Genomic DNA, 18,840 nt, shown 5'->3' on the forward strand with positions numbered 1-18,840 from the left:
TTATAGCATTAATAACAATCAAGTTAAACTAACATATTCATGAAAATTAATAGAAGAATTATTTTCCTAAATCTACTTAACCCCACAAAATGGAATCAAAAGCAATCCTACAACTCCAATGATCGACTAGCTCATTCTTAAGATTGAGACTTAAACTTAACTCAACTTCAAAAGCTAGCTCAAGAGAGAATTATTGTACAAATCTATATATGCAACTATCATGGATTTTATATAACCAATGTGGGACAACTAAAACACTCCCTCATAAAGGTGGAACCTGGGTCAGGATCAGAACTTGTATCTGATATCATGTTAAAATTTGGACTTGTGATTGACTCAACTCTAAAAGCTAGCTCAAGAGGAGAGGGTCCAAGTCCAAATATGCAACTTTCAGGGACTTTATCCAATCGATGTGGAACAACTAACACACATCCTCACGTCCAGTAATAAACATCTAAAACGTAAAGTTTACAAATCACCTAACTATAGATAGTCCAATACATAACGGAAGGTCTGAGCTCTGGTACCATGTTAAAATTGATATCTAACCATAACTCAACCCAAAAACCAACTCAAGTGGAGAAAATTGTAAAAGTCCATATATAACTCTCATATATTTATCCAATGGGACAACTAACACTCACATAACATAAAACATGTCATCTACATATTTTGCAAAACATCAAAACAAATATCCACGTCAAGCAGAGTTGGGAACTCGGGAAAACTGGTCGAGACAAGACATGGTGGCTCGGGACAGGTTATTTGCGATGGAACGGGGAATGGGAAGGGCAAGATGGTACCATCGAATGGACTCGGAGCAGAGTGAAATAGAGGAAGGTGAGATCCGAGGACTGTATGGATTCGGAATAGTCGAGATTTATAACTTAAGAAACTTATACATAAATTTCAACAAAAATAGCCATCAACACATCGTCCCTCTCGGCTCTCGCCACGCACCTGCTGGATCCGCCTTTCCTATGCACATTCTACCGCCCATCGGCAGAAGTGAACGACTCCGCAAATCCCGCAGGCCTGGCTGGAATACTCCCCTTACTATCCTCAAGGTCCATATAACTAGAAAATTTCCCTTCTGCCTCTTGCCAATCTTTCACCATTTGGTTAAGCGGAAGGCTATAATCAATACCACAGTATTCCACCGTATCCTCGTCTATTGGCTTCCATTTCTCGACCAGCGATGCCAAGACATTGACAGCATATCCCATATCGGGTCGTTGGCCAGGCTCCCGTGCGGTGCAGTGTCCAGCAAGATCCGACACGCTTAAAATGCTGTCATATATTTCATCTTTTATGTCTAATGTTTGATCAATGGTCGCCATTAACTTTTCTTTCTTTGATTTGACTTGCCAGAACCATCCAACCAAGTATTGGCTTTCCTCAGGCCTTTCCTCGTCTATGGCCATCATTCCGGTTAATAGTTCCATTAACACAACACCAAAGCTGAATACATCAGCTTTTGTGGTGATTTTCCCTGTCACTGAATGAAGTGGAAGAGTTAACTAAGTAAATTTTATCATGTTTGGAGTAAATGGTTAACAAATCAAACGTCTAGTTTAATAGAGAGCCCATAAAATCAGCAATAATGCTTACCAGCATATTCAGGAGCCAGGTATCCAAAAGTTCCTGCTAGCCGTGTCACCATAGATTTTTCTCCATGATCGGGGGCAAGTTTGACCAGTCCAAAATCAGACACTTTAGCTCGAAAATTGTCACCGAGTAATATATTCGAAGATTTGAGGTCGCGGTGTATGAATCTTTGATGAGCAAAAGTATGAAGGTACTCCATTCCCCGAGCAACATCCAGCGCTATATTTAGCCTTCTCTTCCAGGAGAGAGGCTCTAATTGAAATTTCTTCCAGTGAAAAAGATGCTTGCTGAGGGCCCCTTGATGCATGTACTCGTAAACAAGAATCCTTTCGTTTCCTTGGATTGAATATCCCAAAAGAGATACTAAATGCCGGTGACGAACTTTGGAAAGAACAGCGATTTCAGATTGAAATTCGTCTAACGCCTTGCTGCTAATCACCCCACCTTCCATCCTTTTCACGGCTATTTTAGTCCCATCATCTAATTTTCCCTCATAAACTACCCCAAAACCACCGCGGCCGAGTTCATTTTCGGGAGCGAAATTCTTGGTAACGTTTCGAAGGACTTGAACCGATATGACAAGATTTCCAGCCTCAACCACATGGGAGTCGCTACTGTTTATGCTTGCCGAGCCACTCACGGCTAAAGAAGACGTTCTTCTATTCGTGTTATCAGCAACGACAATCTTTACCGTGTTTTCTGAATTGGATGGGTCTCTTGGGTGAACCACAAGGGAGGAGCTTGGAGTAGGGTCCCTAGCTTTTTTGGTCTTACAAATATAAACAGACAATGGCACGACCAAGCAAACAAGAATCGCAAAACTCGCAACAGGTACCACAATGGCGAATATCTTAGGATTCTTGGAATGGCTTCCTTCTAAATATGTTGAACTAGTAGAATTAGATATGGAACCGACCGTTGGCGAGGCAGGTGAGGGTCGTAAACTGGGAGAAACAGTGTTGTTACCTTGTGAAGGTGACTCAGGATTCGAGTTTAGTAGAGAGTTTCCACTTAGGAAAAGCTTTACATTGTCACTAAACTTAGGAACAGGAGGGGAGAGGTTGTTTTCACTCAAATTCAACAAAATTAAAGATTTCAAACCAGTCCAATTTGTAGGGATGGGACCGGATAGATTGTTGGATTGCAGTAATATACGGGTAAGCGAATCAAGCTCTACAAGTGAAGGGCTTAGAGTACCGAAAAGATTAGAGCTTGGCAAGTTTATGGTAGCTACTTTTCCATTATCACAACTCACTCCGAACCAAGACGCACATGGGTTATTACCAGACCACGATTCCACGAGCTTGGAGGGGTAATTTACCCCATCAAGAAAATCTAAGAGCGCCATAACTTCTGGTGCGCAGAGAGTTCCAGGGTTTGGAACACAAAATGGATTTGATGCAAAAGTAAAATTAACGGCTTTGAACTTTGGTATAGGACCCATGAAATGATTGTTGTTCAAATCTAAATGGACTAACGCCATATTTGCTAATCCGGCAGGAATTAAACCAACAAGATCATTGCGATTGAGATTGAGATCTTGCAAAGATACTAAATCACCAATGTTCTCAGGGATTTTACCTGAAAATCGGTTTCCATGGAGCCAGAGGCTAGTGAGCGAGGCCATGCTTGAAACCACATCAATTGGACCAGTCATACCATGTGTTTGCCCATTTAACCATAGAGTTGTCAAAAGAGATCCCCGAAAACTCTCCGGGATGGTACCTGAAATCCGATTCAAAGACAATTTCAAGACCTCTAAAGATGACATATTTCCCAAGAACTCAGGTAAAGGACCAGCCAAATTGCAGTTCATAAGGGTGAGATTCTTCAACTGGGCCGAATCTTGTAAGTCAGAAGGTAAAAGCCAGCCAGTAGTGGCATTCAAAGGGATGTTATCCAATGCCAAAGCCTCCAAATTCACAAGCCCTTTAAAGAAATCAGACGGGATTGTGTCAAAATTATTGTAATCCAAATAAGCATATCTCAATTCTGACAACCCACTGAAAGAGGGCAAACTCCCGCTAAACTGGTTCTGCTGAAGGCCTAAATTCCGCAGCATAGACAACTCGTTGAAATTTTGAGGTAAAGGGCCTTTCAAACGCAAACCTCTGACCTGAATCTGTGTAACCCTGCCACCAGAACAAAATACATGACTCCAGCTCGGAGGACCACAAGGGTCATCGCCATTGACGGGCCAGTTCAAAAGCTCGGCATTTTCCAAACCTTTTCTGAACTCATTCAAAATAGCTAAATCATTAGGGTCCGTAACACCATAAACAACGGAAAACCCAAAGAGAAAAAGCACCGCAGCGACACTAATCTTGGCTTTCACCTCCATTACAGACACTTGAAGCAAAGATAGAAACTGTACAGGTATTGAGAGTACTTCATGAAAAGGAAAATGGAAACATAATTCACAGTTTGCTCAAGAACCTGTTCCGAAATCTCGCGAGGAAAAAGTGGTGGAGAAAATGGGACATGGGAAACGAATTTAATTCAAATTAGAAAAATCCAAGAACGTGTGGGAGATCATAGGAGTGAGAATGATGAAGAACACTTTGCAGGAGGGTGGCGTAACCAAGAATAATCATAGACAAAATATATTTTAAACTAGAAATTGAAAATTAGTTCGTTAAAGCTTGGGGTGGAAGCGAAGACGTGGATCTTCGAGGAGCTTTGCTCAATCTNAAAAAAAAAAAAAAAAAAAAAAAAAAAAAAAAAAAAAAACTAAATGATGAATCTCTTGTTATATCATGTGTCAAATTTATGAAACGATTTCATAAATTAATCATGTGAAACGATTCTTCGATTCGATTTAATCAGACATATAAAAAATTTATATTAAAAACATTAATTTTCGTTTTAATTAGTTTGGAATTACTATTGTTATTGTTGGTAGATAATTGAAACACGCTTTTACATTTGATACACGATTTTGTTAGCCACACACTAACTACTCCTCTGTACATATATATTGGAACTGTATGAGAACAATTGTAATTTTTTCCAGAAGTTAAGAAATGAAGTCGGCTTAGCTTCTTTTTTCTCTACACTTTAATATGGTATCAGAGCGGTTATTGGCGACTTCACTCTGATTTCTTCTCCGATTCTTGTTTTTTTTCAAGATCATAGCTCCTCTGCAATGCAGATTTGAGAATCTGTACGCGCACTTTGTCAATTCTTTTGTGAGATTTTTGGCTACGATCTAGTTTTCTGCAAGCTTCCATGGCGGTTAACATCGGATTCAACGATCCACTCTACATACATCTTTCGGATACACCTGGTATGAGCCTTATCACTGATCAATTAGTAGGTACTGATAATTATGGAATATGGAGTCGGGCGATGCTCATCGCTTTACGTGCTAAGAATAAAACCGGCTTCATTGATGGCACATGTAAAAGACCTCCGTGTGACCAACCTACATTACATCAATGGGAGAGATGTAATGCTTTAGTGTTGTCTTGGATTATGAATTCTGTTTCGAAAGAAATTTTTGGGGGCATCGTCTATGCTATTGATGCATCAACAGTTTGGACCGATCTCAAGGAGCAGTTTGACAAAGTTAATGGTTCGAGGATTTTCTCTTTGCACGGGGAAATTGGCAGGTTGACACAAGCTAGTAACACTGTGTCGAGTTACTATTGTCGACTGAAACAATTGTGGGATGAGTACTCGTCGTTGGTTGTACTTCCTTCCTGTGAATGTGCAACAGCGAGGCAATACATTGTGCATGATCAACAACAAAAGCTATTGCAGTTTCTGATGGGATTAAATGAGAGTTATACCTCAATTCGAAGCCAAATCTTGATTATGAGTCCTCTACCCTCTGTTGGTCAGGCTTTTTCGATTATCTCTCAAGAAGAATCACACAGATCCTTGTCCACGTCAGAACCCCCATCAGCAGTGTTTTTCTCTGCACAAAGCAAGCAAAATTATCAAAAAAAGGATGTTTTGACATGTGACTACTGTAACTTGAATGGTCACACTCGGGAATTTTGTTATAAGCTTGTTGGTTATCCCCCGAGCCATAAGTTGTACAAATCCCCTCATGGTAAGAAGGGCCAGCATGGACGGATTTACAGGGATAATCCTCGAACTTCGAGGCCATCTGCAAATTTATCTGATGGTGCACAGACAGAGGCTTCCCCCTTGACCAACACAGATGACAAAAACACTGCTGTCCCTTCCATTTTTACACCTGCTCAATATGCCGAAATTTTGAAGTTGTTGGGCACTTGCAAAGTTCAATCTACAGCTGAACCGGTAGTCAACATGGCAGGTACTTCAACTAAACCGAGTATGTTTTCTCATTGGATTATTGACAGTGGTGCAAATGAACATATGGTTGGTGATTCTAGTCTGTTGCGAAATCCCGGTTCTGTAGCGCTTTCATCTAAGTTCGTAAGATTGCCAAATGGTGGCAATGCTGCTGTGAATAAGATAGGATCTGTCTTGCTTAATGATTCCATCACCCTTGACCGTGTGTTACATATGCCAGATTTCAACCTCAATCTTCTTTCCATATCCAAGTTTACCAAAGATAATAATTGCTTTGTTATCTTTTATCCCCATTTTTGATTTTTTCAGGACCTCAAGACTGGGAGATTATTGGGGATTGGTAAAGAGTGCAATGGCCTATATCACCTTAACACAAGATTCTTTTCAAGTTCACATCACAGCTCAGTACCTTCTGTCTCCTTTCTTGATTCTCTTTGTAATAATTCTGTTCATAGTTACAGCTCTTTGCCTACCGTTTCTGATGATTCTTTTGTTTGGCATAAGCGTTTAGGACATATGTCTATGTCTCGAATGCAATTACTTCCTTTTATACCAAAATCTGTAAAGTTTCCTCATTGCCCTGTTTGTCCACTGTCTAACAAACTAGACTTCAGTTTCCATTAATGAGTTTGTCTAAATCTTCTTATTGCTTTGCATTGGTTCATGTTGACATATGGGGGCCTTTTCATACTCCTACACATAATGGTGAGAAATATTTTCTCACTATAGTGGATGATTTTTCAAAGGCGACATGGGTTTATCTAATGCATTTTAAAGTGGATGTATTACAACTTCTCAAAAACTTCTTCCAGCTTGTTAAAACTCAATTTTCTGCCCTTGTGAAAATCATTCGAACCGACAATGCGAGTGATTTTTTCAAAAATGAATGTACTTTGTTGTTTAACTCCTTAGGTATTGTACATCAAAGTTCTTGTCCATACGCTCCACAACAAAATGGAGTTGTTGAACGTAAACATAGGCATATACTTGATGTTGCACGAGCCTTGCGTTTCCAATCTTCTTTACCTTTGAAATTCTGGGGGGAATGTGTCTTGACTGCTTGCTATATCATTAACCGCACCCCTACTCCATTGTTGCAAAACAGGACACCACATGAAGTCTTACTCCATAAACCTCCATCGTTTAGTCATCTTCGTGTTTTTGGTTGTTTATGTTACGTCACATCCTTGACTCACAAGGATAAATTTTCTGCTAGAGCAAGTGCGTGTGTGTTCTTGGGCTATTCCAACAATCAAAAAGGATACAAAGTAATGAGTCTTGATACACAAAAGTTTTTTGTTTCCCGAGATGTTGTTTTTCATGAGAGCATTTTTCCCTTTGCTTCTCCTAGTCATCCTCAACCTGTTTTTCCCTTCAATGTTACTCCTGATTTTTCTTCAACTCCATCAGACCCTGTTGAGGTCACTCCCCCTGCCCCATCTTCTCCTCTCGATGGTCCAGCCCTACATGAAGTCCCACATTCAGTCACTATTTCCCAGCCACCAAGAAAATCCTTGCGTGCTCTCAAGCCTCCTGTCTGGACTAAGGATTATTCCTGTCCCACTTTGTCTCACAGTAATCTAGCTTCTTCTTCCTATCCTCTCATACAATATGTTACTTATTCCAAGTTTTCCCAACCATATCAAGCTTTTTTGGCATCTATTTCTTTAGACAGGGAGCCTAGTTCCTATCATGAGGCTATTTTAGATCCTAGATGGAAGGCACCCATGGACCTAGAACTTGCGGCTTTAGAATCCAACCACACTTGGGATTTAGTTCCGTTACCAGTTGGGAAGAAGCCAATTGGTTGTCGGTGGGTGTATAAAATTAAACGACATCCGGATGGAACCGTTGATCGTTTTAAAGCCCGTCTTGTAGCCAAAGGCTACACACAACAAGAAGGGATAGATTATCGTGATACCTTTTCACCTACGGCTAAAATCGTCACTCTAAGATGTTTGTTGAGTGTTGCAGCTGCAAAACAGTGGCCTCTTCACCAAATGGATGTCACTAATGCATTTCTCCAAGGTAATTTGGATGAAGAGGTATATATGCGTGTGCCACAGGGGTGTTCTCCTCAGGGGGAGCAGCGTGTTTGTCGGTTGCTTAAGTCCCTCTATGGCCTTAAGCAAGCCTCTAGGCAATGGAACACTAAATTTGCTTGTGTTATGAAGCTTGCTGGATTTACACAATCGGCCAACGATCACTCTCTTTTTGTTAAACATGATTCTGCTCATATCACTTTGTTGCTCGTGTACGTAGATGATATTATTATCACCGGGAGTAGTGAGAAATCTATCTCAGATTTAAAGGTTTACTTGCATTCACAAATTCACATTAAAGACCTTGGCTCTTTGCGTTATTTCCTTGGCATAGAGGTAGCTAGATCCAAGGTGGGGATTTACCTCAATCAACGAAAGTATGTGCTGGAATTGCTAGCTGATTCTGGTTTAACAGGTGCTAAACCTTGTGATACTCCTGCTGTACAACATCTCAAATTGACTAGTCATGAACTTGATGAATTTAGTCGAAAGAACTCTATCTCTGGTCTCGCCGATCCTTTGTTATCCAATCCTGATGCTTATAAGAGGTTAGTTGGAAGGCTCATCTATCTGACCGTCACAAGACCGGATATTTCTTATGCTGTACAAGTCCTTAGTCAGTTTATGCATGCACCAAAAAAATCCCATATGGATGCTGCGTTCCGTGTGCTGCGTTATTTGAAGTCTGCCCCAGGCTTAGGGATTTTGTTATCTGCTAGTTGTTCCTTTTCTCTTCAGGCTTATTGTGATTCCGACTGGGCCGCATGTCCAATGACTCGTCGCTCAGTCACGGGATATTGCATCAAGTTGGGAAGTTCTTTGATCTCTTGGAAGTCTAAGAAGCAAAGCACCGTGTCACGTTCTTCGGCAGAAGCGGAATATAGAGCCATGGCAAGCACCACATGTGAAGTTACTTGGATCCTTGGGTTGCTTAATGATATGGGAGTGACACTGCTCTCGCCTCCAACCCTGTTCTGTGATAATAAGGCAGCATTACATATTGCTGCCAACCCGTTGTATCATGAGCGTACCAAACACATAGAAATTGACTGTCATTTGATACGAGAGAAAATCAAAAATGGTGTGATCCAAACTGCTCACATTTCTACAACTGAACAACTTGCGGATATCTTTACTAAAGGATTGAGTCGTGAACAACATTCATACTTGCTGTCCAAGATTGGTGTGTTGAATCTACACCAATCTTGAGGGGGAGTGTTGGTAGATAATTGAAACACGCTTTTACATTTGATACACGATTTTGTTAGCCACACACTAACTACTCCTCTGTACATATATATTGGAACTGTATGAGAACAATTGTAATTTTTTCCAGAAGTTAAGAAATGAAGTCGGCTTAGCTTCTTTTTTCTCTACACTTTAATAGTTATGTTAAAAAATATATATAAAATAGGTTATATTTGTATTTGGGTACTGAGAAAGGGGCATTTCGTCCTTTTATTATCATGGAACGTGACTGTGCGTGATAAACTTTATTATTAAAAAAAACTAGTAAATTGCATTTATTATTTATGGCTTTATCGACAGAGAGTAATTCTTGGTCATTCGGGCTGTACGTGAAACTGGTCTTCACATTTGGTTTGCTTTCAGATGAAATAAAAATCACTCTTGGGATTGGTCAGTGGAATTCTTTAAAATCCAGCTGTTCAAAACTTAGTTTTGATTTACTAAATTGAAATTTTGATTATATCCGTGATATTGGTTTTCGAATTTGATCGTTTTTACGGTCGATATATTTTAAATAATAATATATTTTGTGATGATAAAATCATAATATATGTTGTAATATAATGTATTAAGTTGTGTATCTTTTGATGTAATTTAAGTTTACTTTGACACAACAGTTATAATATAGAAGGATGTAATTTTTTTAGAATGCGGCCATGGAAATAAAAATAAAAATAAATTGAAACTACTGTTTTCTTAGCAAATTAATTAAAATTTAAAATTATATTGAAACTAATTTTGGAAAAAAAAAATGTCTTCTTATTGGATGTATTTTACCCGATAGATCATAATCATTCATTCGACTTATAAAATTAAATACACTTAACAAAGGATAGAATTTTGTATAATTTTATTTACCTTACATCAACCTAGTAGACTTTTAGGTGGATGTATTTACATGGCCTTCTCGGTATTTGGACTCCTCACGTACTAAACCTACCCGAAAGTAAATTTGCAATTAGTGTTGAATTTTTAATGATTGTGAAAGTAACAGGCACACACATACACACACATATATTTATTTATTTATTAATTATTAATTGTTTTAAGACAAAAAATATATGTATTTAATTTTGGTTGTATAAATAATTAAAGTTGGAACGACGTCGACTCAACTGTACAGGTGTGATTTATTTTCAATAAATGTATGTTGCCTAATTATAGCAATTAGGCCTCATGTGCACGTCCGTGTGTATAAAATAGAAGGTGATGCGATAAAATAAATAAATAAATAAATAAAATTCTGGATTCCGTGCATGATGTGATTTTCATTGAAATATGAGAATCTCGTATCATCTAAGGTATGGAGAGGTTAAATCTAGATGGAGCATAAACAACATGTGACCTCGTATTTTTTAGAATATCTTAGACTAACACAAAAAATTGTATTTTCATCAATAAATATGATAATATAAATATCATGAATTCAAAAAATAAAATATAGACAAAATATGAAATTTATGTTTCGAACAATTACATAGTCACTGAAATATATATTACTCGACTTGTAGTTTTGAAAGCGAAAATATTGATTCAGTTTGCATATTCATTTTTCTCGAATTTTTTTCTCGATCAGTAAAATAGTCTAATCATTTATTCTTTTTTTATATCATAGTTGATTGAAGATATATTTCAAGGAACTTTAAATTGAAAAAACTCTTTTAGGCGGATGCAATTTTTTATGGATCACAAAAAATATCCAGCCAAGTGTCGAAAAATCGCATGAAACGGATCGGTGGAGAGAGAATTCGATCGATAACGAGCTTGATCGTCATAGAATATAGAGTGAAATATTTGTTTTTCAGTGAGAAATCATGATTGAGCGTCTTTCGAATTGATTATCGATTATTGCTTTTAATGTTTATGAGTGAGGTGTGTGTGTGTGATCGTGTGTAAAGAAATAGTCCATCTATGATTAAATCTAAAAGGATAAATTGTATTTTTGATCTTATAATTTGAGTTTTCTTCATTTTTTATCGTGTTAAAAATGAATTTGTATTTTTAATCTCACAAATTGCATATGTTTTTTATTTTTGGTCATTTTAAATGTGTGTTAAAATTTTTAGTCATGTAACTTATATATTTTTTATTTTTAGTCATGTTAACGATGAATTTGCATTTTTAGTTCTTTGTTTTTATTTTTAATTTTTTTGTATTTTTTACTTGATTCTACTTGTTTGTTGGAAATTGTTTATGTGACGAACGTTGATGTTGACATGAATTTTTGGAATCAAACTTGCATATGTGTTGTGATTTTTTTAGAATATTATTTGGAAGAAAACACGACGGACTTCGGTTTAAAAATGACAAAATGTTAAAAAAAAAAAAACATACAAATTACATTACTAAAGATGAAAATTCATCTTTAATAAGACCAAAAATGAAAAAAAAATATGCAAGTTATCAGAATAAAAATGTAAATACACTATTAACAACATAAAAAATATATATATAAGTTATTTGACTAAAAATACACATTTATTTTTAATGGAGCGAAAAAAAAAAGAAAGTGAATTACATGACAAAAATGTAATTATCCTAAAATCCACTTGATAAGGTGATGAGAGAATGCTTAAATAACATTTTCTCATGCATAAAATAATAATTTTGTAATTTTTTATTACGAAATAAAAAAAATAATTAGATGTATAATCATATCATTTTGCTCCAGAGAAGATCAACACCAGGTTGGATAAGAATTTTTTATTTTTTTAATTACTTATAAAAAAATTTCGAGAATATAAAATACAATGTTAAATCGAAATTGAGAAATACTCCAAAAGATATCTAGAAAAGCACCGATAAATATTAAATATTGTCCATTTTGCAGTATGAATCAGATGTGATTGACGCTGTCGCTGATTAATTGCTCGCACCACCCATTACGTGTTCTATTTTAAAATGAACTACGTGGCCAAGTTTTTTTCCCCCGATATCCGATAAAGTGTAATTTTTGGGTAAAAAACTTATTTATGGTTATTTGGATCGGTAAATACGAAATTATAAAATTTGAAGTTCGTCATTTTAATGCATAGTATTAATTTTGTATAAAAACTCTCGGTCTCACGGATCAATTTTATGATACGAATATTCAATTTAGATCACTCATAAAAAAATCTTACTTTTTAATATAAATACGAACAGAATTGACGTGTCTCATGTATAAAAATTCGTGAGACATTCTCACGAAAGAACTACGAGTATATATAAAACAAAGTGGGTGAATCATTCACGGACATTTTTATTGATGAATTTGAAATTGTAACTTATCCATTAAATATATCTTCAACTATAAAATAAGTGTGGTTAAAAGTGTACATTAACCAAAGTATGTTAGTTATACAATATTCAATGGGAATAGTAATTATATGTAGTTGATGATAAAGATGTAACTCTAATTTTATATTTAAAATATATATTAATTATGTAATATTCAGCGGGATGAATAATTTATATATAGTCGATGATAATAATATAAATTTAAATTTGTAAAACAGATCAAACATGATATGTTAATTAATCTCGAACAATTATTGCTCTCAACACCATATAAAATTTATTCCATCCATATTTAATTTCACCATACATTTGACAATAAATTAAATTGAATAGAGAAAAGGTGTGAAAAATGGGGTGAGAAAGAGCGAGATAAAAGAGGTGGCAACAATTTATGTAGTTACGCGTCATCCACTTTAATTGGACGTGAATTCCCATAATTACCCATGTTTAAGACTTTTTCCCCTTCCTGATCCTAATGTTATATTTGGAATGAGATGCATGCCTTTTTTACAATTACAATAATTTTTATATTACGAGTTTTATAATAATTTAAAATTGTAAGAGTATTATTTAAAGAAAAATATATTTTATTAATATATTATGGTTATAAATTCGATAAAAAATTCTAAAATAGTTTTTTTAATGATGTTTTTATTATATAATAAGAAGATGTGTATTTTTTTAAAAATAAAATATCGTGACAAGAAATTAGTTACTTCAAACCCTCAAATTTAAAAATATAATATATGATATATTGTGTGTGCGCTGAAGGAAATATACGAGGATAGTTGGGAAGGGAAAGTGACTATTGTTCGAAAATTAAGCTTAAAATGAGTTGATATTATATTAATATATTTCTTCAGATTGTATCTATAAATAAAATAGAGTATATTCAATTTCTAAATGATTCATACATTGTTAAGTATTAAAGATTATTTAATTGGTGAGGAGTACAATAATAATATTATTTTGATGTAATTTCGTTCATACCATTTAAGGGTTAAGGATTAATATATAATATATACTATAGATAGATATTAGTGAACATTAGCTTGCATATTAATTTCTCGTGTTAAAAATCTAGAGACTACATTATGTTGGAGTGTAATGGCATTTTTATTTAGTAGAACAATCGAAACGTGGTGTTTGAGTTGTTGTAAATTTTAAAATATTAGAGTTGATATGTTACCATCAACTATGACTTTATGTAAAATGACACACAGTTGGACCCTAATTTTTTTTTATAAAAAAAACTTAAATTTTAAATGATATACATTATAATTTAAATTTTAATGTATCTCGACGTCGATATTTATTTAAACTAGAATTTATTTAATACAAGAATGTTGTTTTATGCGATTGGTAATCATAGCTCAAAAAAACTTAAATTTTAAATGATATACATTATAATTTAAATTTTAATGTATCTCGACGTCGATATTTATTTAAACTAGAATTTATTTAATACAAGAATGTTGTTTTATGCGATTGGTAATCATAGCTCAAAAAAAATTAAATTTTAAATGATATACATTATAATTTAAATTTTAATGTATCTCGACGTCGATATTTATTTAAACTAGAATTTATTTAATACAAGAATGTTGTTTTATGCGATTGGTAATCATAGCTCGACTTTGATTTCGTGGTAGGGAGGAAGGAGGCAGGACAATGTTGATAAGCGACAAAAACAAGAAAAGCAAAGGGCGATGTTAGTTACATTGGTGATCAACGTTAAACCTAAAGACATTTTGTCTTCATATATATATATATATATTTATTAAATTTTTTTAGGTTGTTACACTTTTGAAATTAAATAACAGTTTCTATATAGAAATTAGAAGGGTTTTAAAATTATTTTATCCGAAAAAAGCAAGTTGATTATTGATGGATGTCACATTCACGTCGTTGGACTTTTCAACCTTTTTCTATTTATATATATGGTATGTGGCTGTAAATATTAAAACTATATCATATAAGTTTTAATAATTTAATCTATTAACTGTAGACATTAATTTACTAATAATTCGTGGAACTAAAGCAATGAAAATGAATATGGTATACTGATGTGAATAATATATGAATATTATTTGCATATATCATATATGTTTTTATTTTTAAAATAATTGATTTAGTTTTGCTTTTTAATAGAATAAAGATTTTTTTTTTTGAAATAAATCACATATCCATTAATTCATCTCCAAAGAGTCAGTCCAAAGAGTCAGTCAATGCAATATCCATAAAAGTTGATGAAAACATACAATTAAACCATTCCCCAATAGCATCATTCTTAATAACTTCCGCTGCTAGATGATGAGCTACTTTGTGCGAGAATAAAATAAAGATTTTAAATACTTGATTTAGTTAAAATTTATTCTATCTAAAATGTAGATCTAATTGAGAAAAAAAAATCGGTGAAAATTTTGAAATTACTGATAAGCACGTGGAATGAAACCTAAATATATATAAAATATCGAATATGATGTTAACGTAAAATTAGGAAAAAAAACATTGTGTGACACGTCATAAAAAAAACAACCAGTCCGTGTGTTTTTGTGTATGTGTAATATTACATATGTACTGGAAAAATTAATCATAATTCAACTTGAAATGAACAAGGCGAGATGAATATTTATTTAGATTTTTACCCGATTAAATAGATGGATAATCATGTATGGAGATTTTTGGGTGTTAGGATGGAGACGTGTCTTAAAGAATTCTACTCATATCCGACATGAATACTTGATTTTATATTGGATGAAATAGAAAAAATTATTAAGTGTAGAATTGATGTTATATTTGTTTAATAATTATGTTAATATAAAATTCTTTGACGAAAAAAAAAATTTATTAGTACAAATTAATAAATTTTATTTTTAAGCAAATCTAAAAACATCTATAGGCAAAAGCTGGTCTTCTATTATCGTTTCTATCGATGAATTGTGTGGTTTTGTTCTATTCTCGAACGGTGAGTCGTATTTGGTTACGATTTCATATACTCTCGCACCGTCTTATTTATTATATTCATCATTGTCTTTATTAAATATTCAATTTGATCATCATTCACATAGTGGTCGAAAATTATATATCAATATCCAACCCAAATATTGAAAACTTATGCAAGTGATCCTTCATATTTATTAAATTGCGTAGCCTTTATGAGGCCAGCTATAATGCAATAACCAGAAATTATCAAACCACGTGAGCGACATTTATATTATAGTAAATTCAATATCTTCCACTTCCATACTTTTCCGTGTTATTATATATATATATATATATAATGAGATGGTTACATGATATCCGTATTTATCATGAAAATTAAATAATAATTTTTTATAAGACAGTTTGGGTTATAATTTTGTTATTAATTTATATGTTATTTTATAATAACCGGCTGAATTTGTCGTTTTCAATTAAATCCTTTAATTTTTATCTATTCCACCGACTAGTACTATTTTACTTGCATCATTTTTTGAAAAAAGAATTGGATGCATTGGATCAATCATTCACTCTGGTTCTTTATACTATTTTGAAGAGCCAATTCAAAGATCTACCATATCTAAGTGTATTCATTCTTTTAAATAATTAATTAATTAATTCATTAAAAAAATGATAAAGTATTTCTCAAGGAATTAACGATACCATTAGCTTTATTTTTGTTCGGAGTTGGTGGTGCAAACTTGGGCTTTTGGCTCGTGTAAAGCAGCAGATATTGTTGAAAGTCGAATATGGAAAAAAATTTGGTTAAATGGAAATAAATTATTAAACTGAATTAATTTTAAAAAATTCTACCCAATTAACTCAAAAGTTCATATTTTTAAAACATTTGTGAACGTTGGTTATTTCGATTTGAATTTGGTTATTTTTTTTAAAAAAAAATATTAGATTGAAACCAATGTTCTTCTAAAAGGAATTCAATTTTACATGCTGGACTATTATATTAAATTGAAATTAAGCAAGATTTTTATCAAAATTCCTTTACCAAGGTTTTTTTAATTAATAGAGAGTTTTAAAAAAAAATTCAAAATATGCTATAAGAATCCAACGATGACAATTATTGTTATTTTTTCTATTGTATCCCAACTTTTGAATGTTCAATTTAAATTTCCCATTTTTTTAAAAAAAAATAGTTTTAATTAGTTACCACCGAAATAACCAATTATCAGTTCAATTCAATTTGTTCATTTTTAATTAAAACTTAGATCGGTATGATTTGCTCGGAAAGAAAATAACTTATTCGATTTTTATATAATTCGTTCGGATGATAATCGAATTAACAAATGCACACCTCTTATACCAATTCATGATTCTGGTATGAGATAAAATTAGGTTGATAGGATCATTGTGAGATAATCGTTGAGTTACAATAGTTCGTTCGGATGATAATCAATAGTGGATTGTTATAACACCCACCAACTAATCAAAAATCGTGGGGTTCACTGCCACATATTTATTATAACAACATATTTCTTTCACTCACATTCATTACTTTTAACATTAAAACTCATTATTTATGGATCTCACTGTCCACTCAATCATCTTAAAAATTTTAATATTAAATAACTATGTTTTACAATATTTAAATCATTGTTATTCTAATTTTCAAAATTAATCTTACTAATAATTATTATTCTAATTTTCAAAAATAATCTTACTTTTTAATAAAATAATTTTATTAATTTTAAAAAATAATATTATTGTTATTTAAATATTTTTATTAAATAAAGTAGATGTTCGAAAGAAATACCACGATAGAATAATTATTTAAACAAGATATGAACACGATTTATTTAAAATTACAATATAATTAAAAAGTTAAAAAAAACATAAAAATAAAAAATCCAAAAAAATGATTAATTTAAAAAGTTTTATAAAAAAAATTAAAAAATCCAAAAGAAACCTAAAAAAAAAAATTAAATGGGCATTATGTCCTAAATAGTGCAAAATTGGCAACAAGGATCAAATGTTTTAAGCTTTTGTCTGGACCATGTAGGAAAAATTAACTCCAATTGGTCCAAAAAGGCTGCGGGCCCATTTGTTTATAAAATTCGTGGAATATATTACCTAATAAAAATTATTGCCTCCACCATTGGAGTAGAATATTTAAGTTCAAGATGGGTGGGCCGTTGATTTAGTTTGTTGGTCGAATACCGGTAAAGACAAAGGCTACTTACGTATATGAATTCTTTAAACTAGTTGTAGGCACCTCAAATATTTGAGGTGTTTACCCAAGTTTTCATGTAATAAATGTTAAATTTTACTCGTATTTTAAAACCGATAAATATGCGTTTATATTTGTATATATTTAATTGTATGAGTTTTTATTTTAATGCATTACAATTATGTTGATATAAAACAAAATAAAACAGTTGTATTTTGTGGGTAAAATAATATAGGAGATAATATGAAGTCTGAGATGTTAAATCATTATCGAGGTGGCTTTATCAGTGTGAGAAAATTTAGAGATGCTAAATCTAAGAAACAGAGAAGTAAGCATTACCGATACAAAAAATTATAGGCAATTAGGTCATATATACGAATTATATATAGGTGTAAAACGGCATATTAGATGTAGGAATATATGTGTTTGTGTGTGTATATATATATGTGTGTGTGTGTGTGTGTTTTTGAAAATGTTTAAAATTGTATTCATTAATTTGGTAACAGTTGTGAATACATGTTATCAAATGTAAAGGTTTTGTTTAAGTTTTTTACAAAAATAACTGAAAGAGTCAGTTAGGACATAACTAAATAATAGGAATGAACACAGATTTAACAGCTAAACATGTGGGTTAATATTTTATTTTATTTTTTTAAGGGAGAAGATGAATAATGACGATCAAATTTTTTAGTTTTTTTGGTTATTTTATATGCAAGGGATCAAAAGCTATAAAATCTTTTGACTAAAAAATAATGTCAAAGCATATGTGATATTTTTTGTTTAGGTATTGGGTAAGGGGGAGAAATATATATATCATATACGTTTGAATTTGTTAATAGTTTTTTTAACTTTTTTAAATGAGCATGGTTTATACATATATGCAATTTAATTTTGTATTCGAATGTTCGTTTTTTTAGATACATTAATGAATTATATTGTTTGACTGATGATATTTTGTNCTTCATCTAGAATCGTGATCTAATCTAAATCTTTATCCCTGGTCCTAGATAATAATTTCGAAATTTGGATATCCTCCTTGGATGAATTTCGAAATTATGCCTTGTCCAGGCTGCAACAATTTCGACTTTTGTGTCTAATTCTCAATATTTGGTAGACTTTTTATTCCCCAATAATTATATTTCTTAAATCCCAATTATTTCCCTACCTAAATTCAAAATTTAGTGGTATTTTTCCAAGATAAGATTTTGATATTTT

At 32.9% G+C, this 18,840-nt stretch overlaps 1 protein-coding gene across 1 annotated transcript; it reads right to left on the reverse strand.

The window, feature by feature from the left end:
- Positions 1–537: 537 nt before the first annotated feature.
- On the reverse strand, positions 538–4,329 carry LOC140985476 (receptor protein kinase TMK1-like). Its single transcript, XM_073453311.1, has 2 exons — positions 1,612–4,329; positions 538–1,498 (listed from the first exon to the last, which is right to left on the reverse strand). Exons 1-2 carry the CDS (start codon positions 3,947–3,949, stop codon positions 990–992), a joined length of 2,847 nt encoding a protein of 948 aa, XP_073309412.1. The 5' UTR covers positions 3,950–4,329; the 3' UTR covers positions 538–989.
- Positions 4,330–18,840: the final 14,511 nt, after the last annotated feature.

This window comes from Primulina huaijiensis, chromosome 1 (genome assembly GCF_012295235.1).
Source record: "Primulina huaijiensis isolate GDHJ02 chromosome 1, ASM1229523v2, whole genome shotgun sequence".
NCBI lineage: Eukaryota > Viridiplantae > Streptophyta > Magnoliopsida > Lamiales > Gesneriaceae > Primulina > Primulina huaijiensis.

Excerpts from the sequence above, each read along its gene's own strand:
- LOC140985476 (XM_073453311.1), bottom strand. The coding sequence starts at position 3,949 with ATGGAGGTGAAAGCCAAGATTAGTGTCGCTGCGGTGCTTTTTCTCTTT. Across the intron at positions 1,499-1,611 it reads CCTGGCTCCTGAATATGCTG|TGACAGGGAAAATCACCACA; the intron begins GTAAGCATTATT and ends CACTTCATTCAG.